Consider the following 26,016-nt stretch of genomic DNA (forward strand, 5'->3'; position numbering starts at 1 on the left):
TGGTAAAAAATAAGGTCTGCAGTTTGTTCGTTATTTTCGTGTAAACGTGTAATAAATGAGTAATCGTATGGAGGCTCGAGCAATTGTAGATTGTTGGCACTACTCGTGATGTTTGAAAATTCTTTCAAATTGCTCTCGCCTAAAAGCTCGAGCAATTTGGAGACAATTTTCAACTGATGACTCGTTGTGAAAAACCTTAACTGACCCTGCATTCATACGATTACCTACTAATTCTTAATCACCGCCTGCCGTAATGTAGAATTATCAATAGCTTTCTCTATTTGCAATATTTCAGTTTTTTAAACCGACGCTGAACGGTGTTCCTCTGTTGTTGTCAGGGTGGTGTCTGTAACTCGTGTCGAGCGTTCCACACTTATTTATTCTTTTGTACCGCTGATTGTGTTAAATTCTTTTGTCTTTAAGATATAAAACAGTTAATAATGGCTTGGCAAAAACTGTAATAATTAATTTCTTTCCCAGTGCAATGAAATATCTCATTGCAATTTGCGTTGACTTCCTATATTTCGAACAACGTGTATTTTAATTCACGTTAATTTAAGTCGGATTAATTTGAAATAGATTAATTAACGCTTTACAATCGTTAATTGCCTATAATGACGAGACCTTTCAGTCGCAAAACCATACCCTAGACATCTGAAGAGCAAAGATGCCGCCGATGATGTCTGTATTTAACCGCTACCCTCCCCCCCCCCCTCTCCCCCCGCTGTATACTTCTCCGTGGATTGAACCGGTTCTTGATATTTTATATCGTTATTTTCCTTGGTAAAAAAGCGCGGAAATTTTCTCAGCTTGGCGTTGATTTAATTCTCAATTTATTTTAATTTTATAAGAAAAACTTTCATTCAGCCTTAAATTCCGTGTAAACGAGCTGGCTGCATTTTGTCATGTTTTCTATATCATGACATTAGCCATTATAATCAGCCAATCAATCACAGTAGATCCTTTATTAAAACCGGATCTTATCTTGGAAACAAAATATTCACTATCGTCGCGTGGTTTGTGGCCCTTTGACACTTAGCAGACCTCTTGGAGCAGTATCTCTCTACATCTGGAAGTTATCTTATGACTTGAAGAACCATAAAAGAACTGTATTCCTGGCAAAAACTTCAACCAGGAGATGACTTTGGGGGCTGAAAGACATTTTATAATTCACAGAAACCATTGACACAAAACTTCTTAAAAGCCTTAATAGTTAGTTTACTTTTCTTGGCACCAATTACCCATATTTCCATTATCGCCGTCATAAGGGCCCTTGTCAAAATGATCTTATTTCAACAATAGGAATTAAACCCGGTTCAGTCAGGCTCTATAAAAAGACGTTAGTACGTCTGATAGTGTCTTATATCCGTGCCTGGTTTCGTTGCAGATTAATTCCTTACATCTGTTGAGCGTTCAAGAGTGAGCACTTGCCTGAATCAACGTAGCGAAGAGTTTAAGTAAGTATTTTGAAAATTTACCATACACTTCTGTCACATGTAATACTTCGATCAGTCTGACTTCGATCGATATAATATACACAGTGGCGTGTGATTCGCATGTGTGGGAGATCAGGAAAGTTAATAACATCAACGAATGTATTCACTAGATTTTGGAGAATTACTCAATGTGTGATTATTTGCCCAACTATAGAACAGTGTATTTGTTTCAATCGGCGAAGATCTGTCCTCGATGGTCCTCAAATTGTGTATACTGCGGCGGACTGTCTGGTTAAGATTCTAACCCATTTCCTTGACATCACTGACATCACCAAGTTGACGGATGTGCTATAATGAATCGTGAAGCTACTACAAGCCGTACATGTATATAGTTGATAGTTTGGGCTAGGCTCAGTCGACTCACTGGCCAGGGGGGGTATTCTGTAAATCTTTGGGTGGAGGTGTGCCGCAGGGACAGTGAAATCACTTACCCTATGCTAGACCATGATCAGCTTGATTTTGCAACCCTATTCTCGACTACTGAGGAGCCAAAACCCCCTGCCTTTTCTCAGACTAGCTATTTTCCATGCAGAAACCTTATTACTATCTATGTGATAACAGCTTTTTGGGCTGCTTAAGTTGTTATCCTTGTTACAACAATCCAGAGGGAAACACGCTTTCAGCGACGAGGGTCAGACTTCTAGAGGTTTCGGGAACTATTTCAGCAAAACAATCCAACGGGACGATAGAGAATACGTAGCAACTTGGCTCCAACAGTAGAGCTTAATCCAATAACATACATAATAACATGCACGTAGACAGAATATAACCAGAAGGTAACCAAAGAATATTTTACAACGCACGACTATTTAAGCCGGAAACACGATTCTAAAGGATTACGCTAAGCTATCAAAAAAGTATTAACTAAACATTATCAGAAGGCTCGACTAACTATAACGGAATCCATCGTTTACAACATTAATAACTTTCAAAACAATACAGGTAGATAACAGTTTAACAAAGGACATACGGCAACTAAACCAATATCGTACAAAGTCACTTCCGAGTTTCAATTTCTGTTATACAATCACTCTGTTCTAGACTTAATTATTTATACACTTGCCACTTTCCCAGTAAATTATACCCTAATCTACACCAAAACAGTGCGATTTCTATAGCCCAAGGCTATCCCAGACTAAACTGCCTGAAAGCCATACCCTTCACAGCGGCAAAATCAATTCTCTGTATTTAACACGCGGTGAACATAGCAATTACGTTATGAATCAGTGTACAAATTCTGCAATGGAGTGGTGACAAGACATGTACATTGATTCTTCTTTTTTTTTGTAAGAATATATTTCATAAAAATATCGAGGCTGACATTGGCGAAATTTTAAGGATATTTCAAAAATATACTGAGGCTGAGATTTTGATTTTGTTTGTTGAAAACTTGTAAATACGATAGAGTCATATGTTTTTAACTAAACCGTATAATTTTCTTCCTTCTCTAAACGGCAAAACTAGCCAAAAAGCAACAAAAACAGCACTAGCCGTATGTTCTGTGCTAATAACATTCCTGCAAGAAGTTACGTGAGTCATATCAGGCTTAAGCTTCAAGAGTATTACGTAACTAATAATAGAAAAACTGAAAAAGGAGATAAAAATGTATGAAAAAAATAAAAAAATAGTGTTAATTAGCAGAGAACAAAACTCTAGAGTACTAGTCTACGTCATGGCAAACTTTGAAATGAAAGAGAAGAAAAACAAACGAAAAAACTCAAATAGCCACGAACTAACAGGAAAACTGTATGAAGACATGATTGATCATCGCAGTTATATACACAACTTAAGCAGTTGTGAAATTATAGCCTGAAAAAATTCAGGCCTGAACGGGACTCGAACCCATGACCTCTGCGATTCCGGTGCAGCGCTCTACCAACTGAGCTATCAAGCCAACTGGGAGCTGAACAGGCCTGTATTTTTTTCAGGCTTTAATTTCACAGCTGCTTAAGTTGTGTATATAACTGCGATGATCAGTCATGTCTTCATATCTTTCTCCGCAGTTCAAATATATGATCTTTCATAAATTCACTTGCAGGAAAACTGTAATCACGTATTTTTAACAAGTATGTATATTCAAATGTGTACATTTTGGTTTGAAAAATATATCATCTTAGTCAACGGGGCAGCACACCTCCTGCCAAAGATATCGTGACGTGCCCTTGGGGTTTTTATACCGTGGTTATTGTCTCTCACCGTGCATCTGGTGATATATTCAGTTTAATCGGAGTGCAACCTTCTTCTACGTAAGTAATAGTCAGAGCTGTTAATATACTTGGTTCGCTAGCTAGCGTTGAATGAGTAGCAACAACTGTTCAACTTGTTGGCGTGTGATGAAACAGGCTAGAGTTGAGGAATGTAATCCGTCTTTATCAAAATAATACAGTTTGCCGTTCTATGTATCTTTTAAAAAAAATCTTGGCTCGCTTAGGAAGTGCAGGTATTCTACAGCGCAGGTATTCTGCTTCAAGCAAATCGTTCGAGAAACCGTACAGCGAATATTTAACGATCGTTTTGTAATCTATAGCTGCAAAGCAAAGTTTACGGTATTGGCACCCAAGGTAATCTCTTACAGGAAAATTCTGTGTTTGGATGATATCATTTCCAGCAAAGTTAGTTTCAAATTTTGCAGGTTTGCTCATCCTGTGGCGTTAGCTAGGAAGTGCCAAATACAGCTCTTATTGCAGTGATATTAAACATTTGTTAGTAAAACTTTGTGCTTATGTTTTACTACTTTGGAACTCGGCAATGCACCCAATTGAATGCCATTATTTTATGTTATGCAGAGTTTTGAATATAGGATAATTTTGTTCTGTTTGTTATTAATAGTCCAAAGGATCCCTTCTTTGAGCCGCAACCCTCTATTTCTCTCTATTTCTGTACCCGTGTCTGTATCATCACGATAACCTATCCGTGATAATTTTGTCAGTGGTATTCTTGTAATTCTCCGTAACGATTTGATCTCAACTCCAGGGTGGCTACCAATTGTAGTTTTACTGATCCATGAAATAGCCAAACTATCTTGTCGTCTTATCGTAGCGCGTGTTTTTATTTAACTGTGAAAACACGAAGAGCACATATTTTCCTTAGCTATCAAAAGAACACGCTTTGATAGAATCCTCTTAAGTGCCTAGTCAGTTTTTGGCACACAAATTGCGATACTACAAAACAAGTGCTGTTATCAGCTTTTCAACGGCCATGATCACCAAATAAAATCATAGCCAGGTCATCTGTGAGAAAAATCTCAAAAATGATTAAATCTTAAAAATCTGTAAGAGAAACTCGAAAGACACGAAGCACCTGCAGAGCTGGAATTGGTATGGATTGTTAGTCACGAATACGCACTATTACCCTTTGGGTCCTTTGGAATGAGTGCATTAAGCCAAACTGTTTGAAAATAGAGTAGTGCGGATAGTCAGGAGCTAACATCGTAAGATAATGGTTTGACACTGACTGTTTTCTTTTTTGGATGTTTTGTTCAAGACGTTTCGGCTGGTGCTTGAGACTACATCAGTTGAAATATTGACGTTAGTACGCGTGATTCAAAAAATTACGTTGACGACAGTCACACGTGTCTTTTAAAGGACCAAGTGGATGAATTTCACCAACATCTCAATTCAATTAACCCCAACGTACAATTCACTCTAGAACTTGAGGACACCAAGGGACAACGGCTACCTTCAGTACCTTAGCTTTTCTAGACATTATCATCACTAAGAGGGGTACGCAGCTTGACGTGAATGTCTACAGAAAGCCAACACACACAGGCTGTACTGCGAGACAGTAATTATCCCTCATCCTTCATCAATAGCTGCGAAAGATCGCTGTCGAAACTCCCCACCGATCTACCATCCAATGGTTTCGTGATGCTACCCTATGTGCAGAGCATTTCGGAAAGGATTAGTCAACCCTTAAGGCAACATCAAATCAAAGTCGCCTTCAAGCCATTGAGAACTGTGAACAGTTTCCGCGACCGAAAGCCCGGGGGGGGGGGGGGCACTGCCATATATGGGCTATATAGGTATGTGCCGCTGTGAAGGGTATGGTTTTCAAGCAGTTTACTCTAAGATAGGGTATATAAATCAGAGCGTTTGGGTCTAGAATAGGGTATCATTTTTCACAAAACTGACTAGTTGGTTGAAGAGTTTATCTAGACTAAGGAAACCAGGAATTGCCACTCAAAAATATAAAAAAATCAAATCAGCAAGTTTAAATTTACGCAAATCAGCCTCAACAGTGTCTATAGATGGAGGGATTTGGGGAGTTTACTCCAGTAAAGGGTAGCAAAATTCAGGTGAACTAGCTCTGGTATAGGCTAAGGGTTCCAGGGTCCAAGCGGCACATCCCCACCCAGAAATTCCCAAAGTACCTCCCCCGGGCCGAAAGCCCAGGAAAAGGTTAACTGTCCACAATCTGGCACAGTGTACAAAATCAGTTGCACCAACTGCAGTTTTGTATACTACGATCAAACTGAAAACTCGGATTACAGAACACAAAAGGGCTGTTCCTATGTTCGACCATGTCTCCAAGATCTCCTGCCATGTCCACGAAAACAACCACAAAATGGATTTTGGAAGTGTCAGATTTGTTGGACACGAGGCTAACTTTCAGGAGCGACTCTTCTTGGAAGCCTGGATGTTAAAAACGAATCTGCTATCTGGAAATGGCCACATCGCCATCCCAGAAGTCAACAAGTCTTTGGCACGTACATAAGTCTCGCGCTACGTTTTCTTGAAACTTCACGCGGAATTTTCCTCAGCGCACGTTCGACGTGCTGTTTTTTGAATCACGCTTACTAACGTTAATATTTCAACCGATGAAGGCTCAAGCACCAGCCGAAACGTCCTGAACGAAACATCCAAAAAAAAAAAAAAAAAAAAAAAAAAATAGTCAGTGTCGAACCATTATCTTACAAAGCCAAACTGTCTTCGAATTTTTACAACCGTAATTTGTTGTCAAAATGCTTTTTCTCTTTTTTGTTTTGCAGATTTCTAGAGTGCGACAGCAAAGAGATTTCACAGGACACCGGTGAGTAAGACGTTCTCTCCCAAAGTGATTCGTGTCCCTTAGATGAGCATTCCACTCTGTGAACATATGTCCTGATGTAACCAGAGCAGGATCATTTTCTTTTATACAAGTTTCAACAAAAATGTTTGGATGATGTTCATTGAAAGTTTAATGTCGAATGAACTGTTTTTAATCTATTTTCGACTAATCAGTGTGCTGAAACTGAGGAAAATAGTGCCTAAAAATAATTTTACTGACAACCTGAACTAAACACCATGAACCGCGAATTAAATAAAACAGTTGTTTCGACATTCAAACGCTCTATCAGCGGAACTGTAAAGTGTTGGGAGCCGGCTGACAGCATTCGATTCGAAGCAAACGGCCAATCCGGAGTTTAGCGCGCTAACCTTAAGACCACCGCCTCAACTTCCGCGTCCACTATACACGTGTATATATCGAGACAGTTTGATGTGAACATGTGAAATGTATTATGCATACTAACACACAATTGATGTTTCTGAAGTTTAATTTTCAGATGGTAATTTTAAAAAAACTCTTGCATTCCAAGCATCTTTAGACAGTTAAGATATTATTACAAAGGAAAAGCGTCGAAAATATCGAAGGAAAAGTCAGGGTTTCAAAATGCCCTAAATAAATTTTCTGGCTTGACAACAACCTGGTCTACAAAGACCAGCGAACAAGATAGGTCCAAAACAAACTGAACGCGAACCCAGGAAACATCCGGCTTTTTTCATTGGTTGCAGTAGCCTTTTCCTAAGCAGACAAAAGCTTGAGTTTCTTTTTTTTTCTCCTGATTAAAAAACCTGAACTTCCTAACTTATAAGACTGTGGATGAAACCATTAAGTGTGACCATTTAACTGTAAGCTATTGAGCAGTACGTTAAGGGAGAAATGTTATAATTATGCTGTACAAAACTCCAGATGAAACATAATGCATGACCATTCAAATGCTTCTATATTGTGTTCTCTGTTGTCCAGGCAACAGTGTTGCTAGGCTCGATTACCTGCCGCTGGGATGAAGACCGCAGACTCGAAAAAGCGGAAGAAGTGTCGCAGGCTTTTAGCTTGTTTTGAAGAAACTGCAACAAAAATATTTGCACTAAAAATCGTCCAACGTGCCACATTGCACATGAAAATTATTAACACAATAAGTGCATGTGACGATTGTCTCGTATAAAGTTGGGTTGCAATTGTCTCACTTAATACTTAATCTGGCGTAGGTAGCTAATTAAAGATGATTTCCATTCCTTTCTGCGCACGGTCGAGAGTTTGTTTGCGTTTTTTGTTTTGTTTCGTGGAAGAAATCGCAAAATGTAAACATTTCGCAACTTCTTACATAAAGTAAATTCAATGTTTGAAAACAATCGCCATTATGTTGGATGCGAAGTGGTCGAAGCTTTATGCTTCGTTCTTTCTCATATCACTTGATGACACAACTTCGCAGCCGTAAAAATCAATGAAGCTGTTGGAAAAAAAAAATTTGAAAAGCCTCAAAGATTAGGTATGTGGTTCGTAACGAATAACATCGATTCGCATTCCATCGAGTGAGAAGTTATAATCTTTATAAACATTACGGCGCCGAGGCTGCGCAGTACGGACTGGATGTCATCTTTAAGTAATGAGATGTACTGCCCTTACTGAAGGCCGTGACGTGACGACTTATCGAGCTAGTGTTCTAGAGGACGTTCTTCATTGGACAATGATACCTGTTATCGGGAGTCCTTCCGGGGTAGCTCACCGGGGATTTAACAGTAATGATTTCTTCCCAAACGGGTTCATGCTTATCACCTCACAAGGTGAATTTTAAGATCGTCTTTACGTAGCTGGAGATTGAAGTGATAAATGGTTTGTACGAATTTCAATAATTTCCTCTCGTGTCGACCACTTTAATTATTTATAAACACGTCTCCTGGATCTAAAATATAAACGCCAGTATTAACGCCAGTATTAACGCCAGGTCATATTTTATAAAGAAGTTCGCGGTTTACGCATCTTGAAAAGCTAAGCCTAAATATTTCAACTTTGTCGTTTGTAATCTGTTTCAATCATCTTCATCCTTGTTTCTTTAGAGTTTATTATTATCTTTTACGCGTTTTTCTATCATAGTAAATTAACATTTGGTAATTTTGTCCGCGAGCAAAATAACTCAAAATTCCCTGACTGAGCTCCGTCAATTAATGTGATAAATGGCAGCATCAAAACGAGTTAAGTCCAATTTCTTTTGGTGCACGAGGAGACACTGTTTGGTTGTAATAAATTTTAAGAATTCATTCACTCGATGACTGCGTGACACGTAAGGTGTTCTTTGGAATTGGAAGCCTTTGTTTGGCCCTGGGGCTTGGTACGTGCTCTTGGAAAGAGCTCCCCCAAAGGGGGTCATCCGGAGCTGACGGAACTATTAAAGCTATTGTAATTTTTCCAAAAGAAAGCGGTTTATTCGATCAGTAACTCTTTAAGCCATAACAATGATAAACGAGTAAGTGCTCCCCCAAACATCTTTACAAAGTTTAGGCAAGTTTGTAAAAAGAATGCTAACATTGATCAGACTGACTTTAGCTGCCACTTAATTCCCTGTTACCCACTGGGCCGAAGAGCATTCCATCGATTGTTGAGGGTAAGTTTTCTCAAAACATATAAAGAAATAGTCGCCTAACTGGTGCTGTAAGAATTGAATGTAGTGTAGTAAAATGCGGGTGAACTTGCATGTTGACACGTGGTCTTACCTGCAACAACTCTTAACTGCTTACAGAAAGGTTGTTCAGTGACACGAAGACATGTTAACCTATATACAGTTTGTAACTTAAATAAAATAGTGATGTAAAGTTAAGCTGAAGCATAGCTACAACCCTGGTCACAAGTCTTGGGACAGTTTATGGCAGATGACTGCACAGGCAGCCTCTCTTAAGATCACAGGCAGCCTCTCTTGAGACCAAGACCGCGTAAGCCCACCTACCACCCCTCCCCCCTGTCATTGTTGATAAAAATCTTGAAAACAAAAAAAAACCCTTGATAAAAGCCTCAGAATAGCCACGTTTCAAGAATTGTTTGCCTCCTAGAACAGTCGGCTTCTCCAACTAAAGTAACGATAACATAGATATTCACGTCTTATTCCAATAATAACGATTTTTCAGCAATCACGTTCGCTTCCAACATAACTGTCTAACCACTTTCTATTGTCCCTTTTTTAATTTTAACATCATCCGATCTACTCCTCAGAATAGCTTCATTTTCTTTCAACATTGCTAAGGGGGAGGGGGACTATTATACTTGCTTCTATTCATCTTTTCCTAAAACGTCAAGGACGTAGTTAAAATCGTGGGTTTTTGCACGCAAAGGGGGAGGTGTCCCAACAACCTATGGCCAGGATTGTAGGTCGAGTTTTCAGTGCACATTTACGCTCTGCACATGTAAACAAGTCAGCTTTGAATTGTTTAAATCACTTCTTTCACTTATATTTTTGCAGTAAGTTCTTGTGGTGATCAGTGCTGAGTATGAAACGTTAGGCAATAGACCAATTTCGATATATTAAAATTTAGCCTAAAACAATAGACGTCAGTACGAGGCTCTGGGGAATAACTACAGAGTTTGTGGGGTTTATTCCCCAGAGCCTCGTGCTGAGGTTTATTGTTTTAGGCCGAATTGTAATATATCGAAATTGGTCTATTCTGGCGATAATTTCAGAGTTAGCTTACTCCAAAAGAAAAAAAAAAAAAGTTTAAGTTAAAAAGAACTTGGTTACCGAAAGAGAAAAATTATGGTTCGCCCAAGGTCACTGGCTCCAGTGTTATTTACTGTAAAACCATTAATGTTTTGCAAGATAATTTTCGTCGTAACCGCTCTATTTTTCCTCTCGCACCCCCGATTATTGTTTAACATTGTAACTTTGGAGAAATGAATGAATCCCTCGCAGGAAAGAGGAAATGAACTCGACTATTTACCGGGCTGAAGAAACTTTAATTGAGAGAAAAGCGTCTTACAAAATTGAATAGGAAATTAAACTGAGTCGACGGAAAAATACCAAGGATTTTTGTCGCCAGGAAGTTTCGTATCAACTACATACATTCCAGCTATACGAGAGGTATTTCCAGCTGAGCCTTAAGACCAAACACGAAATGTATTTGAAATATTTTGCTTATTTTAAACAGTAGCTTGGCATATAATTTCGATGCAGCTTAAATCTGAAAGGAAGTTCTGACTGTTTAAATTCTAAACAAAATCAGTAGCTTTTGAAACACGAGATAAATGTTTTCAATTTAAATACGTCCGGCGAAAGCGGCAATATCAAAACAATTTGCCCAAGGCAAAGAAAACACGATTATTCTGGTGGTTTGTTGTTTAACATTAACACTTGAGTTTTTAGTTTTCGCTTTGGGTTTTCCTTCTGGTATTTTCCCCAAAAAATTGAACGGCTGAATACCACTTTGCTAGTAAAACATTATCTTCAGCCATGTTTTAAAGCACGTTCCGTTAAGAGTATTTATTTAATACAAATATTCAAGTTTCCATTCACTCCAAATTCAATACACCGGTTTAACTTTTGAAAAGAAAATCATCTTAATGGGTAGAAAACTGACAGGTGTTCCTTATTCCAAAGCCACATTGACGAGAAAAACGTTATAAGGCTCAGTGTGATGTCCATGGTAATAGAAAATGTTCGCAAGATTCATCAGGCCAACATTTTGAAGTTGAATATTCCATTGAGTTCAGCGCCCCCAAAAAGCTAAAGATACCACCGAAGGTTAATACGAGACACAAGGCAAGCTTTGTGTTGTGGGGTGGTTATGTCTCATATTTTGAATCCCTTCGATCCGTCACGTAGAGAAATAAAATAACAAGAAAATAAATGAAAGAATCAAGCAATGACGAATGAAGCAATCACCAGCTTTTCAGAGCATTATTCTGCCTCAACACAACTGCATTTTTAGAGAAACAGAAGCAAAGGAAGATGAATAAACTGCAAACAATAGATGATCCTGTGGAGGTTCTTTGCCGGAACTAGGCGATTTTTTTTCATTTTTGAAGGATAATTGTTTCATGCCCGTTGGCTATTTTTGTTATCAAAAGGGGATTAACGCATCGGGAATTTTAATAATGGATTAATCTCTAACCCATTCGCCTCAAGCTTGGAGCTTTCTTTTGAATTGCGAAAAATGCATACAACGTTTTATTAATAAAGCTGGATGCGGTATGGAGACTTGTTTTAAACCTGCGCAAACGGAGCTGTTACAAGTAGACTGAAGTGCTCGTGAGAAAACATTCAGCGACAAAAACTGTGAGTAAGATAGAGTACGTTCAGTTAACAAAGTACACAGACCGTCTACACAGTCTAGATTTTACAAGGTCATCCATCTTTTTGTAACGCATTGAGCAGGTAAACAAATTTTGAGTCGCCGTTTATAGCTTTAAGTGATGATTCACCAGTTTTCAGTTAAGATATCTCCCAGCTTCGAGGACATTTTATGATGAGACATCTCCTTGAAATTTTAGTGTACAGAACATTTAATCAGTGAACTATTTTATTCCTTTCTTTTAACTGAAAATATAAGCGCGTTGAATTTAATTTACTCGCTCGTATTTACATAATTTGTCAAAGCTGTTCAAGAGTGTTATCAAACGAAACGAATTATTTTGCCAACTGCGAAACAATTCCCGAACAAATCTGATGTCAAAGGATCACTTTTAAAACGTAAAAGGCATGTTTCTGCACGAAAACCTAAAAAACTAGGGTTTTCATTTGTGTTTTTTTGTCTTTTACTCTTTTTCTAAACCAAAAACATGTGTTATTTATACATACCTAAGTGGGAAAGAAGTTTTAAAATTGACGAAATTATATTTCTACTCCTCTTTGAAAAACTAGAACATATTCTCTTTAATTGAGGAAACCTACATAACGGAAGAGGACTGATGTTCAACGTTGCACGTTGCAACCAGCAGAAAAAACGAAAGTAAAACTTTGCACGTTTCTTGAATTTACCTTTTTCTTCATGTTCCTATAGCAAGCGCAAAATGTAGCGCACAGAGTTTCGCCCCCTCCCCTCCCTCAAACAAAATGTCTAGATTTCCTTAGTCAGTCAAACTATCACTCAAACTTTCAATGTTTATACTTCATGTTTCTTAGTTCAAAAATAATAAGTAGAAGGAATGCTGGTATAAATTGAAATTTCCATTTGAAAATTCTTTGTCTTACAAGTGCGTCGAGACTTTTGACACTTCTAAACAAAATTTTCTAGATTTTCTTATCTCACGTGACGTCATAGCACAGGGAAAAATATCGGTATTTATGTTCCCACGCCAATACAAAGCAGAATGTTGGATTTTAACACCAGTGATCAACGCTTCATGCAAATGTTCTTAATAAGCAGCCAAAATGAAATTATCCTCAGCTCCGGAAAGAATAATTAATTTTGGTTAAAAAATCTTATCGAGGTGTCTTTTAAAACTCAGTCGGTTTTTTGTTTTGTTTTATTCAATGTTTAAAAATGGTTTTCCCTTTTAAAGTTCATAAGTGTTACATTAGATATATATATATTTTCCAAAAAGCTGTTGATTTTCACACATCTCATGTAAATACTCTGACTCGAATTATTTTCGCTTTTTGAAGAAAACGCTACACGCTTGTGTAATATTATCGGGCTATAAATGAGGTTTATAGGCCCCGTGTGATGATGACAACGATTTCGAAATATTAATCGTGGCGTTTCAGTGATATAAAGGCAGCATGCGCCTTCAAGCTTTTAAACAATACCTCAGGAAAATGATCTTAAATGTATTCATTATCTCAAAGACAGATGAAAGTGAATCATTTGGGCTAGTCCCCCGGCTTGCCAATTGGCTGGAAATTTCTACTTAAGCGGTTTTTAAATCCCATTATTGTCATTGCGAAATGAATTTCGTGTTCGTCTCGACTATTAAGCACAGTCGTAAGCCGACATTGTCAAGCTATGGATGGGTTTCGGGCTGTGCGCATTATCAGAAAATCTCTCTCCACAAAAGCAGAACCCATTATTGTTTTAAGTTCAATTCAAATTTATAAACACGTCTGTGCTTTGACTAACACGAAATTCCATTTAACACGATGCTCGACTGCGGTTCAACAAGGATTGGAACCAAACAGCCTTTTAATGTGCGAGATATTTCGACATGAGAGGTAAGGAAGAATTTTTCATCCTTACACCGATTTTACAGAAAAAAAAAAATTTGCAAATCAAAATCCCAAGGCTGATTAATGAATTGCTTTAAATGCTTTCAGTTGATGAATTCAGTTTTGTGTGGTGATATTGCAAGTCGAAGGATGAGTGAGAGACGTATTTCTCAGGAGCGTTTGTGGTATATTACGGGTTATTTTTCGGTTTGCGCTTTCGTTGATAATTATTTTTGATGTCACACGAACTCTCTATCAAGTTCATATCAAGTGCTTTTCTGATTGACGATGTAACCCAGTCCTATAGACAAAATCGTTTCTTCAAGATGTACGTGATGCTATTGATAGTTGTGCTCAAAGCGGTCGCAAACGGACTGTTAATTTAGTGAAAATGGCCCTCAGTATTAGCAGAGGCAAAATTTATTCATCTGTCAGTTGAAACATTTTCTCTTTGATTACGATGGAAAAAAAAAACACATTCCCACCTGCTCGTAAGTATCTGAACGCTTATTTGGGATTTTTAATCCTGGTTACGAAAGGAACGTTTATCGAAAGTTCCCATTTTAAAATGTGCTTCCTTTATATTTCGTCGCATTTGCCACTTTGTATTTTCATAGAATAGTGGTTCAGTTGTTTGAGTTTCAAGTGATGCATTTTGATGTTTACATGCAAAGTGGTATAGGCATGGGCAGTTGTTAATGAAGTAGGGTTTCAAAGGTGTGCGCCGGGTAAAAACAGAGTTTAATAGCATTTCATTGTCACCACTCCTTAAATAGCGCGAACCGATTAACTTTCCCTCTAATACCTCTATATTGCATTGAAATTGTACTGTACTGTTATATGTGAGTTTTTATGGCCATTATTTTATTAGCCGAGTGACACATTTTTTATCGTCCGTTTCCCCTCATGATTTTGCAACGCCATATTTTACACAAATTACTCTCGTTCCCTTCAACGACAACAAAAATAAGTACATGGACTTAGCGTATGGAAATCTGTTACTATTCAAAGCATTATATCATGCATATTAATGTATTTATCGGTACTGAGAAAACTGTCCGCGAGATTTTGAAATTTCTAACTGCCTTGAACAATGTTCTTCAGGCTTCCACCCGTAAAAATGAATCACTTATAACATAAAATAAAATAAAGGTGTCGTAATTCTCGCAGAAGTAATTATTCGTGCACCTTACATATATAGTAATCTATTTCAACCAATATGTATGGCATCAAAAAGAATATATGGCACATTACGTCACGGGGAATCGCATTTTTCGGTTTTTACCTTCTGAATGACGCAAGAACGCATAATCACTACTTGGAAATCGCAAAATATCTGATTCGCTGAAAGATCTCAAATTTCGCAATAACCGTGCGAAGAATGAGACCTATATTGGTGTAAACACATATGTGAACATGATTTGAACGACTTTGTGCAAAATGCCCATATTCAAATTATCTTTGTGACGTCACACGTGTTCATCTTGAGAGTACCTAAAATAACTCAGTTTTCTTATTTTGCACTAAGGAGAACTGTTACTGTAACACTTCAGAATACTTACTGCTCATGAAATTAGTTGCATTTCAACTCAAACACCACGCTCTAGAGTTAAAAGTTAGAACCGTCTTGTTCGGCATAATATACTGAGGCTGTTACAATGCTCCGGGGGTACTCCCTTATATGGGCTATATAGGTATGCGCGGCCCCAAAGGGTATGGATTTTCCGCCTTTTTGCTCACAAATAGGGCACCGATTTGGCCTTTTCGTTATAAATAGGGTATGGTTTTTGTCCTCCAGTCTTGATTTGGGATGGTGTTTAGAAGAAGCTACTTTTTCATTTCATCGATAAGAACATCAACAAAAAATAGGGTTTTTGTTGATTCGCTGAAAAATCCCAACGGTCATAAATAGGGAATTCAAGTTTTATGTCAGGTCATAAATGGGGTAGGGAAAATTGCAGATTTTGGTCATAAATAGGGTAAGGGTTTTGGGAAGCATGCCGCACACCCCCACCCAATTTTTCTGGGAGTACCCCCCCCCACTTTCAGCGGGCCGCACACCCCACCCAATTTTTCTGGGAGTACTCCCCCCCCCGGGACAATGACTAACATGTAGGTGCGATACTGTCGAATTGACTCGACTTGAATCAGACTCAACGAAGGATTTCATCTCCGCTTGAAAAATCACAGCTACCTTGTGTGGCATGACATTATTACTTTCATTTCACTTAGTTTAAAAGTTTGGAACAAATCTGAAATGACACGAAGTCTGTCTCTGCAATGACAGGGTTAATTGAATGGAAAGGATACCGATTTGCTCATCAATCATCAAGCAAACCATTTTGATCATTGAAATTCCCAAGCTCAAAATTCTCCGCTGTGTTTACGGACGCATTTTTCTATAAAAATATTGGCGGTACATCGACACGATGTCTTCTGGTCGATCAGATTTTGCTTTTTCACTCTTCTAACTTGTCATTAGCACTGAGTTCTTAGCAGGAATTCATAGATGTTTAAAAGTGATGTGATATATAATTCTTTCTGCAATTATATACCTTCCCACAACTCCATTGACAGATTCCTAATATAGCTACAATGCTGTTGAGAACTACCGGCTGTAGACAGAAAAAGCAATCATTCGGATGGCTATTAATTTCATGAAAGCAGTACATAACGCTTTGAATTACCGATATTCAACTGAAGTAGACAGCAATCAAATTTGAGGCGTCATTTTTTTCCCCCTGAAAATCCAGATGCAGATCTACTTTAGAAATGTCCAAATGCCTAGCTATCTCGCTTGTGATCAGGGGTACAGTAGATATCAATAGATAACCTTGGTTTCGTAAGCGGACACTGAATTCCAGAACGCGAAATGATCTGTGAATCCACTGCGCATCTGTTAACAAAACGCACTTAGTGAGTGTTGAACTGCAGCGAGGATAATCCACCTAGAATACGGCTAATTGCCCCGGGTAAGTTCCATTCGTTATTTTCCTTGGCTTTGTGTTCCCATCGCTGTTAATTAAATCGAATTGTTGGAGGTCTGTTTATCATATCAGACAAAGCATTTACACAAGCACTGAAAGGATAATAGTTATTCTTGAACCTTTTTGCGAGTCTAACTAACTAATCTTGAATGTGAAAAAAAAAAGGCTTTACCGGTGTCTCGAGTTTAAGGTTCTTGTTCGCGCGTTAAGTTCAGCAGAATGCACACAGGACGGGGGAATGGACAACCATGAATTTCTTTTTTTTTTCTTTTTCATTGAACTGTAGCATCTTTCACGTAACTCGATTTCTTATCATTGTCCTCTGTACCCCGGCCATACGTTTATGACGTATGATCGAAATCATCCCAAAATTTTCAAAAGCCAACTGCAGTGGAGCTATCATTAGCCTAACTCGGCCTCTTTCTTAGACTTCTGGTCTTTCTCTTTCGCTAGACGTACAAGTAAAAAGAAAACAAACATACAAGAAACATCTTAGCAGGTTCAGCTTCAGGGACGGTCTCCTTCCGTCGAATCTCCGATTTTTTAAAAGTTTTCCCAAAGCCGCGGCACTCAAAGATTACGCGCAATTGCTCGCTTTTTTTATGTCTGACTACATATTTACGGATCATATTGATAACCTGAAGCATAGGCCAAACAGTGATAACTGATAAACTGCAGTATGGCATTACATTTTTTTTTTTATAGCCTGAGTTGGTTTAGTAATGGGGTGGCTGTACACAGGCCAGTTTAGTAATCGCCAGTCGCAGCTTACCATGTCCATGGCGTTGCCTAATGATAGGATACGATACTTTCAATATTTACAGTGGCAATGTGCTTAGCCTTATTATACGGCTAGTTTACAGATATCCCACTACTAAAGGATATGTAACCATGCAATCTGATACAGGAACAGGCTGGAAGAAGTAAAAAGTAAGAAATTCATCTTTAGCTTGGTGGGACTGACTGATACATAGCCGGCCAAAAGATCCAAAAATGATTCTCTTAGAACGTTATTTTGCCGCATTGTAGCATAACTGATGAAAGGGAAGCTGCCCTGTCCGACTGGTCGAGTCGAAAATTAAATCAACATTTCTAAACTTATGATCAGGCTTGACAAGCCCCAAACTTGGTAAAAGACTAGGAAAGTCGATGTTGCAGTTTGTTGCAAAGAATGGCGAGTGTGGAAAGGTCGGCAGCCTCTCTTGTCAACTGAACAAATTTCTGATTGCGTTCCGGCCAACCTTTCAGGTCAGGCTTCTGCCATACTTATATTTAGCAGACGGAAAAATGCAAGGAATTAAATATCAAAACTGTTAATGGCGTGATATCATATACCTAATTACATGAAATTTTCGCGACACGTTAATTTCGCGAAATTTAAGTGACGCGAAAATTAAATGTCGCGAAATTAACATGATGCGAAAATTAAGTGACTCACATTACGTCAATAATTAAAAAAGCGACTTTATTACCATTACACACGTTTATAACAATCATTTTGAACTATTCTGTGGTAATGTTCTGGTCCTCTTCATCACTGCTGCTTTCCGTCTCCACTCCAGGTAGCACTTCTTTTGTACAATCCTCAAACTGTCCATTTACTGGCTCCTTGTAGTGCTGTTCCACTAGTTGCTTAAACCTTTCAATTGCCTTGTAGCCACTGTGAGAACATCTTTCTTGTTACTGTTTACATAATCAGATGCGTTTCTGGTTATTTGGACGTTGTTGGTTAAGTGTTTGATCAAATTCAGGGACATCTTAATAACATTGACAGAGAAATATAGTGTCTCACTCAAAAACGCGAAATTAAAGTGAGTCAAAATGCAAAATTTTCGCAAAATCGCGAAATATGCGAACCTCAAAATCGCGAAATTAACGTGTCGCGAAAATTTCATGTAATAAGGTATTTGTGGTCAGCAATTTGATCAGTTTGATCAATTTTTTAGGCGAGACTATCAATCTACAACTAAGCGATCCCTGTGTGGTCAGTGAAAAAATTAAGGCTGCAACAAATAATGGCGAAGAACGTACAGAGATATCACTTGTTCGTCTCAGTTTCTGGTAATTTGAAAAACAGAAATAAAAGAATCACCGAATCTTCTTTTCCTGCATTTACTCTACTTCTTAATTCTTCTTTATTTATTAATGTTTTTTTAAGTACACGTGAAATCAAGCACGCTAACCGCCAACACTCGCATCGAGCGCATCCCGGCTTCGGTATCGCGCTAGCTTCATTCACAACCAGGATTCAAACTCGTAAAGCTAGACAAACGGGAATTCGCAGCGGAAAAAACCCCGACTAAGCTGTGTTTGTAGCTGTTAACAGGCTTAGTAAGATGAAGGTTATTAGTTCATGACCAATCTTGAATCAGCTGATACTTTCTTGTTTACTTTTCATTACGAAACCAATTACTTGAAGAGAACTTTATCCGTGTTGTTACAGTGTCGTTGTCAGTTATAGATGCACCTATTTTTTTTCAAATCAAACTTTACACTGAAGCTCACTGTCATTGCAGATGGTTTATGCAATCAAGATAAGTAAACTTACCAAGAAAATCCGTGATTACATATTCTTTGGTTGACGATTTCTCTTTATTGATTATTATTATCACTATTTATCCGCTCGAAAGTGTATCGATGTTATTTGGAAAATTAGTTGTTGATAAATCCTTGGATAACTGACTTAACTTGAACTTATCCGTCCTAGTCCAGTTCTGGCTCTCTCTAGCTCTCTGTTCGGGAAAGCCGGCAGTTCAACGTTTGGTCCCCAGACTGGTGCAAACCGATTATGCCACCCCTCCCCCCCCCCCCCACCCTCTCCTACTCGCCGCTTCAACCCCAACTAGCAAATATTGCTCGTTTCGCTAAATTGTTTCCCCTTTACTCAAACGAGCAAAGTTTATTAAGGAAGTAATTTTTTCCTGGAAGTTAAATAAGAAATGTTTCTGATTTTCTCAGAAACATTCTGCTTCCGTAGTCCATGGAAACTAGTTTGCGATAAGTAATGTTTCCTCGACAATGTTACTCAGTTTGTCTGTGGGGGCGTTAAGTGTAAAACTAATAAAATTCATCGTCGGTGGATTTTTGGCGCATGCAAAATTCGTAGGTAAATTGCCCGACATCTTAACTCCAGTGTTCAGTTTTATCCGCACGGCACCTCACTGCGGTAGGGATGTATTAGTTTAGATTGCGGAAAGATTGCGGCAACTGTACATTATGACTGCGGTATAATGATAGACCGCACGTCCTTTGAACCTGTGAAGACCAATTTGGTTATGTATTTGCAGTACAGTGAAATATCGGAGCTTAATATGATTATAGTCAAAATCAATTACTAGACAGCTTTATAAACAAAAGAGTTTTAATAATTTCAATGTCAACCGAAACAGAGCGCCCTTTGATAATTTTTCGCCTCTGCATAAATAAATAAAACAAGTGGGGTCTCCCATATGTCATTGTTAGCTTTTAGACCGGTTATTGTAAGGTCATGTTCTTCATTTTAACTGCACGCATTGCCTTTAATTACAATTTTGTGCAACTTATTCACTCAGAAGTCTTTAAATGCTATTGCTCTGCAACAAAACGTCTATTTTTCCATTTTCATTACCGTCTATTTTACTGCCACGGAAACAAACAATCACTAAGCCGGTGGACATTTTTTAAGTCAATGAAAATGCTATAGACCGAAAGCGTTTGTTTTCTCTCCTTCTCAAACGATACTGAGAGATATTAAAGCTGTAAATAAGATATTTCTGCTCAGTTCTCGTCACACTGGACGTTCTTTAGAAGCAGCGGCGAATGAAAGAAATCACGAGAATTCAGTCTATGCCAGCAATTAGTGTCTTTGCTACAGATTAATTCAACTACCGGATCTTATTGGAAACTCTTTGTAAACTAAGCACCTTAAAGTAAATAAACTTGTCTAATAATAAGAGTAAGTGATATTCAGGTGGCAATCTCTTGTTTGTCAAAAAGGACGTTGATAATTGCCTGTCAGTTCTTGGCCTGTAACTGGGTGTTATCGGAGAGGAACGAGGCACTTGCATCCGTGCTTTGGATACTACTTGTAATACGGTGAACGTGTCCCTCGGATTTAACCAAGGTAATTCTTTGCTCTCACGCTTTTTAGTTAATGAACTTTGAGACCTACCAGCAACTACAAAATTCTGATAAGTTCTATGGAATTGGAAATGTGCTCATAATGTAAGGTTTGCTTCTCTTGACCAAATCGTCGTCTCGAAATAGCTATTATTGGAACCTCTGGCAGTTTGCCCGAGATTTTGATTAATATTCTATAAATTTTCCATCGATCGAGGCCTTTTCACTGATTAAGATTGGTCTCTATTTTGGCCATACGTATTTTTGTTTAAAGGCTTATCTATTTACGGTTCTGTTCAGTTCAGGTTAAAAATGTTTGTAGGGATTAAATTCTCTCCCGGAATTCTCTGTCAGCGCAGCCAGGAGTTTAGGTTAAGCAGCGAACCACTGTCAGATTTCTTTGGCTAGTTTTTTCACGACCAAATAACGTCCTTGAAGCCAGGAACGTTTTCCGGCAAGCTGTGTAATCAGTTTGTCCTCTTGCCAGTTTTGAATGGTTCGTTGTGGCTGCCTTGCATGAAAACAGTCACGGCGAGTGAGTTTGCTTATTTTTATACATCTTATCAATGGTTTAAGTATTACTCATTCATGGATTAAGACAGATCCCAACCATAATCACGTTCTTCTCGAAAATTCTCTCTCTGTTCGAAATGAAAGTTCTCCCATCTAATAGAAAGCTCAAAGATGATGACAAAGATATTTCAGAGAAAAACAAATTGTATTACTTTCGAAAAGGAAAGGGTTTATACATGTCATTAAATTCGTTCTCGCGCGCCATCTTAATTTTGGTTACCATGGAAACTGTTGTCGCCGCAATTAGCCAGTGCAGACCCTGGAGAAATTTATGGTGATTACGGACACGCGGCACAAGCCACATGACAGAAATAAGTTTAAATTTCTGATACTCTGGGTGTATTTCTTGGGAATACGAAACGCGAAATTCTCGCCACCAGGAAAACTTCGTTTACATCCGTCTCTATTAAATGAATTTTTTTTATCTTCCAAGATAGAACTGATAAAAGCTTCTGTTTGCCAAGTTACCGAGTCGGCTTTCCTTGTGATATCTTGCTTGTCAGCTGGCGCCCGAATACCGCTAACCGCGAAGTATAACTCCTAATAGATCATATCCACTGCATTTTACTTATTTTGATTGTTATTTGCGAAAGGGAGTTTTTTTATTCTGGGCTGACTTTACTAAGAACCACTTAACCGTATGAAATCGCGTTGAAAACTCAGTGGCAGGCTTAACAGCTAATCAAATTCAAGTGTTGCTCCAAATGGGAGGTCATTTATCCAAAATGGAAGTAACTCATACACTGTGTGTGCAACTTTCAATGTGACAGACCGCAATTTTATAATGCTGACAAGGTCTTGGTAATGAATATATGAGAACTTTTTGCTTGAGAGATTTGAAAGAACTGGATCACCTATTTAATGTTAGCATCAAATAATTATTATTCATTGCATGTTCCTTACGATATGCTCCTGACGACAATACAAAATTATTTTAATGGGACAAAGCTTATGAATTCATTGTACATGTGAGAAACAACATCAAATGTGTTAATTGAATTCTTTCATTATCTGGTTTGACATCCTTTCACGACACTTACTAATTGTTCCTTCTCTTCTTAGTATTTTACGTTAAAACCCAAGATTTTTAACACAGGAGGCATTCCCTTTTGAATTTTCAGTCGCATTCGTTTTGAAGCAAGTAATGCCGATTCATGCAGCAGGTAGACCCTAATTAAGATACATTTTAAAGGGATTAACGTTTTTGTTGTCCAAACACAAGGAAGCTTTACTTTGTCAATGCTTGTGATGACGCATATTGCTAAAATCCTTGATATGGGTCTATGAATCGCCAAACTCATTATATTTTCTCTTTGTTTTGCAGGCAACGAAGAGACGAACCCAAACTGCGAGTCGCTTTGAAGCGTTCTACCTGACTGGTATCCTTCAAATGTAAACTGAGGTGACCACAAAGGGGACAATTATTCACCTTAAAAGCATTTGACGTCAAAAGTGAAGGTTTTTTCTTAGTATTTGTGCAGAAGTCTGACAGCGTGGCTTGTTAATAGCTGCCGAGTTGTACCATTGGATAACATATCTACGTCCCAGTGTTTACACCAAGACACGACATTTACACGACTCTCGAGCGGTCCGGAGTAGAACTGAGCACACCTTTGTTGAGCACCATTCCTTAACAGTACTTCTCTGCTATCATTGAAAACGTGAGCTCTTATTAAGAGACAATCTGTAATTGAAGAATTCACTTGGGTAAAGGTTAACCCGACGTCGTCACACAGTCCTGATTTTCAAATAACTGCGATGAAAATGAGCAACAGCACGAACCAAACCCAGGATCGATGTCAGCAAGAAATTCAACGCGACTTCATTTTGCAAACAGCGTTTCTGATCCTGATCATGGTGGTAACATTCCTGGGAAACTTCATGGTGTGCTTGGTCGTGTACCTCCATCGAAGACTGCGCACCGTCACCAACTACTTCATTGTGTCATTGGCCGTGTCCGACCTATTGATTTCCGTGTTGTTGGTGCCCTTCCGAATCCACCAAACATTACACAATGGTGTCTATTGCCTTAACACTGCGCTCTGTTGGACTTGGCTCCTTACAGATCTGACCTGTGCATGTGCATCAATTTGTAACCTGGCAGCCATCTCTGTAGACCGGTACATCGCCATTGTCCACCCGTTCAGGTATCATTCCCTCATGACTACAAGAGTTGGGTGGGTGATGATTGCAATGGTGTGGACCTACTCAGTAGCCTGGGCGAGCCTCTCCTCGTTCAACTGGACAAACCTCGGTGAAGAGCACATCTTCACCGATCATGTATGTCATAAAAAGGACAAAATATTCTACACCGTAGCCACGACCATGGACTTTTACGTGCCACTCCTGATTGTTTTGATCATGTACGGACTCGTTTTCCGTGTGGCGATGAATCAAGCCAGAGCTGTAGCCTCCTTACAGCCCACCTCTAACCGAGACAGACGCGGTCGAAGATTTTCCATAAACATCGTTAAAGAAGTGAAGGCTGCGAAGACTTTAGCCATTGTCATTGGAGCATTTGTCATCTGCTGGTTCCCGTTTTTCACACTTTTGCTGATCAGTTTGTGGAAACTTGAATTGTTAAAACAACTTTCTGAACAGACCCTCCTGGGGTTGCGTGGCACGTTCAATTACGTCCTGCCAACAATCAACAGCACTTTGAACCCAATTATATACGCCTTGTTTAACAGGGACTTCAGGTCAGCATTCTGCCGATTACTCCAGAGGACATTTGGTAGCTCATGCTCCAGATCTAACAACAATTCAAACGTTGACGAGTCTCAGTATTCTATGAACATTGCTGTAACTAACGCAAGCCCTAAGGGTAAGCTAACGAAGAACGGAACTGCGAAGAAGACTAAATTTCACGAGGTGTATGGCGAGGAGGAAGCAGGAGCAGCGGAGGAACCAAAGCCTGTATAAACAATCGTCTGCCTCGTACACTGACCCTAAGTTTTTACGATCGACGATTCTAATTTTGGAGAAGTCTACTTCAGAATTAAAGGAATTGGGACTGAAGGAGATAAAGCTTGACGAGGGCCTGACCTCGAAGCTTGACGCATCACGAGGCAGTTGACTTGCCCAAGTTATCAGTAGGCCGCCTGTAAGAATTCGTACTGAACTTTTGACGCATCATGGACAGAGATCACGGAAAAAATTCTTGGCACCTAGAAGAAGACTTAGTGAATTGTTTCGCTCATCGAACACTAATTAAAAAGGTATAAAACTTTTGCGTTCCTAACGTGGTTTGTTATAGGTTCATAAAATGGCGTACCACATAAAGCAGGAGCACCTTGATGCTTATAGCGGAACAATTTCAAGAAGATCTTGCTATGCTGTCCATATGAGATTGTTTTAAAATGTAAATAGGACTTTCGATCGGTTATAAATAACTTCTTGCAGTCTGGGAATACAGATACAGCGTCCTAGGTGCAAATGGTGTCCCCACTTTTTTTTTTTTTTTAAAGCCAAATACCCTTTGACACTCAGATAAAGTCTTTTATTAATCTTGTTGAATGCCCCATGCTGACAGGAGCGACTTTATCACGGTGGTCCCAGACTGCTGGAAGATACCGAGCCAGGAATCGTATGCAAAAGTTGACTGGATAAGATAATTACACGTAGTATAACCATATGGTAACATCACGTTTAGTTAACTTCATTCCACTACCGTAATTGAACGTTAACTGAGTGATGCTTCGGTTGTCGCCTTGCTGGCGTGCCTTTCTTTCAGAGCGCGAAAATTAAATTAAATAAACAAACACAACAACAACAACAACAACAAAAACCAGAGCGCAAAATTGCAGTTAGGTTACCTTGCGTGTTGATCACGTTGCATCTAAGAAAGATTTAACTTAACTCACCCAAGATATAACCCGTAAAGGTGATTCTAACTAAAATAAAATACCGGTTGATCGAAATGATATTTACTAGTCAGTTTAACCAGGAAACATAATTTACATTTTCTTGGTTGTAATCTATATTAAAGTACTTTGCATAACTGAACTTCAAACATGTGTTTCAATTTATTTGCACTTAGATTAAACTTACTAAAGGCTATTTGCTGGTTTTTTTTTTTTTAGCACAAGTGAACTTCAAGCATGTGTTTAAATTTATTTGCGCTTGGATTATACTTACAAAAGGCTATTTGCTGAATTCTTTTTTTGCTATTATCGTTGTTGGTATTAGGCTATTTCGTTTGTTGTTGCTTTGCCAATAATATTGGTTTTACAAAACAGGGTGATTACATGATCTCTCGAAACCTGCTGCTAATGATAATGCTGATAACGAATAAACAGATTTACTTGATGGGAAGGAAGTGATTTTTGTGGTTCGGAACCAGCAACAAATTCCCTTATGTCAAACCATGTCTTTCACATGCAGATAGAACAACAGAGACAAAATGTAAACATGCTATCTCTGAAAGACAATGTAAGGTTACAGCCATTTTTCTGTTGGGAGGGGGTGGGGTAGGAGGGAGACGATAGTGGGCAGAAAAAGTAATTTTCTCATTTCAAGAACCCCCGCGGTTAACACTGGTGGGCAATTAATTCTGCCCCGAACAAAAGCACAGTCAGTCATTTTCTTATTTAAAGAATTCCTTTAATACGGCCACCCCCGTTAATACGGCAAGATTTTTGTGACCCATTGGTGACCGGATGAACGGGGTTCCACTGTATATGTGAAAATTGTG

The 26,016-nt window shown here is 38.6% G+C and overlaps 1 protein-coding gene and 1 non-coding gene across 5 annotated transcripts in view; one reads left to right on the forward strand and one right to left on the reverse strand.

The window, feature by feature from the left end:
* Positions 1-25,111, forward strand: part of LOC145464983 (D(1) dopamine receptor-like) — a 39,754-nt gene extending 14,643 nt beyond the window's left edge. For 2 of the 4 annotated variants that reach the window (XM_081448795.1, XM_081448797.1), the window contains exons 3-5: positions 1,388-1,457; positions 6,484-6,524; positions 22,648-25,111. In XM_081448795.1, the coding sequence (XP_081304921.1) occupies positions 23,082-24,245 (1,164 nt within the window). In that variant the 5' untranslated portion in view covers positions 1,388-1,457; positions 6,484-6,524; positions 22,648-23,081 and the 3' untranslated portion in view covers positions 24,246-25,111. Of the gene's footprint in view, positions 1-1,387; positions 6,525-19,988; positions 20,755-22,647 lie in introns of those variants that run through there. The other 2 variants (XM_081448796.1, XM_081448798.1) reach the window with 2 other exon arrangements.
* Positions 3,318-3,390, reverse strand: Trnas-gga (transfer RNA serine (anticodon GGA)). Its single transcript has one exon. It is a non-coding gene; the product is annotated as a tRNA-Ser (tRNA).
* Positions 25,112-26,016: the final 905 nt, after the last annotated feature.

The sequence above is a fragment of the Orbicella franksi genome, chromosome 13 (assembly GCF_964199315.1).
Source record: "Orbicella franksi chromosome 13, jaOrbFran1.1, whole genome shotgun sequence".
Classification (NCBI taxonomy): domain Eukaryota; kingdom Metazoa; phylum Cnidaria; class Anthozoa; order Scleractinia; family Merulinidae; genus Orbicella; species Orbicella franksi.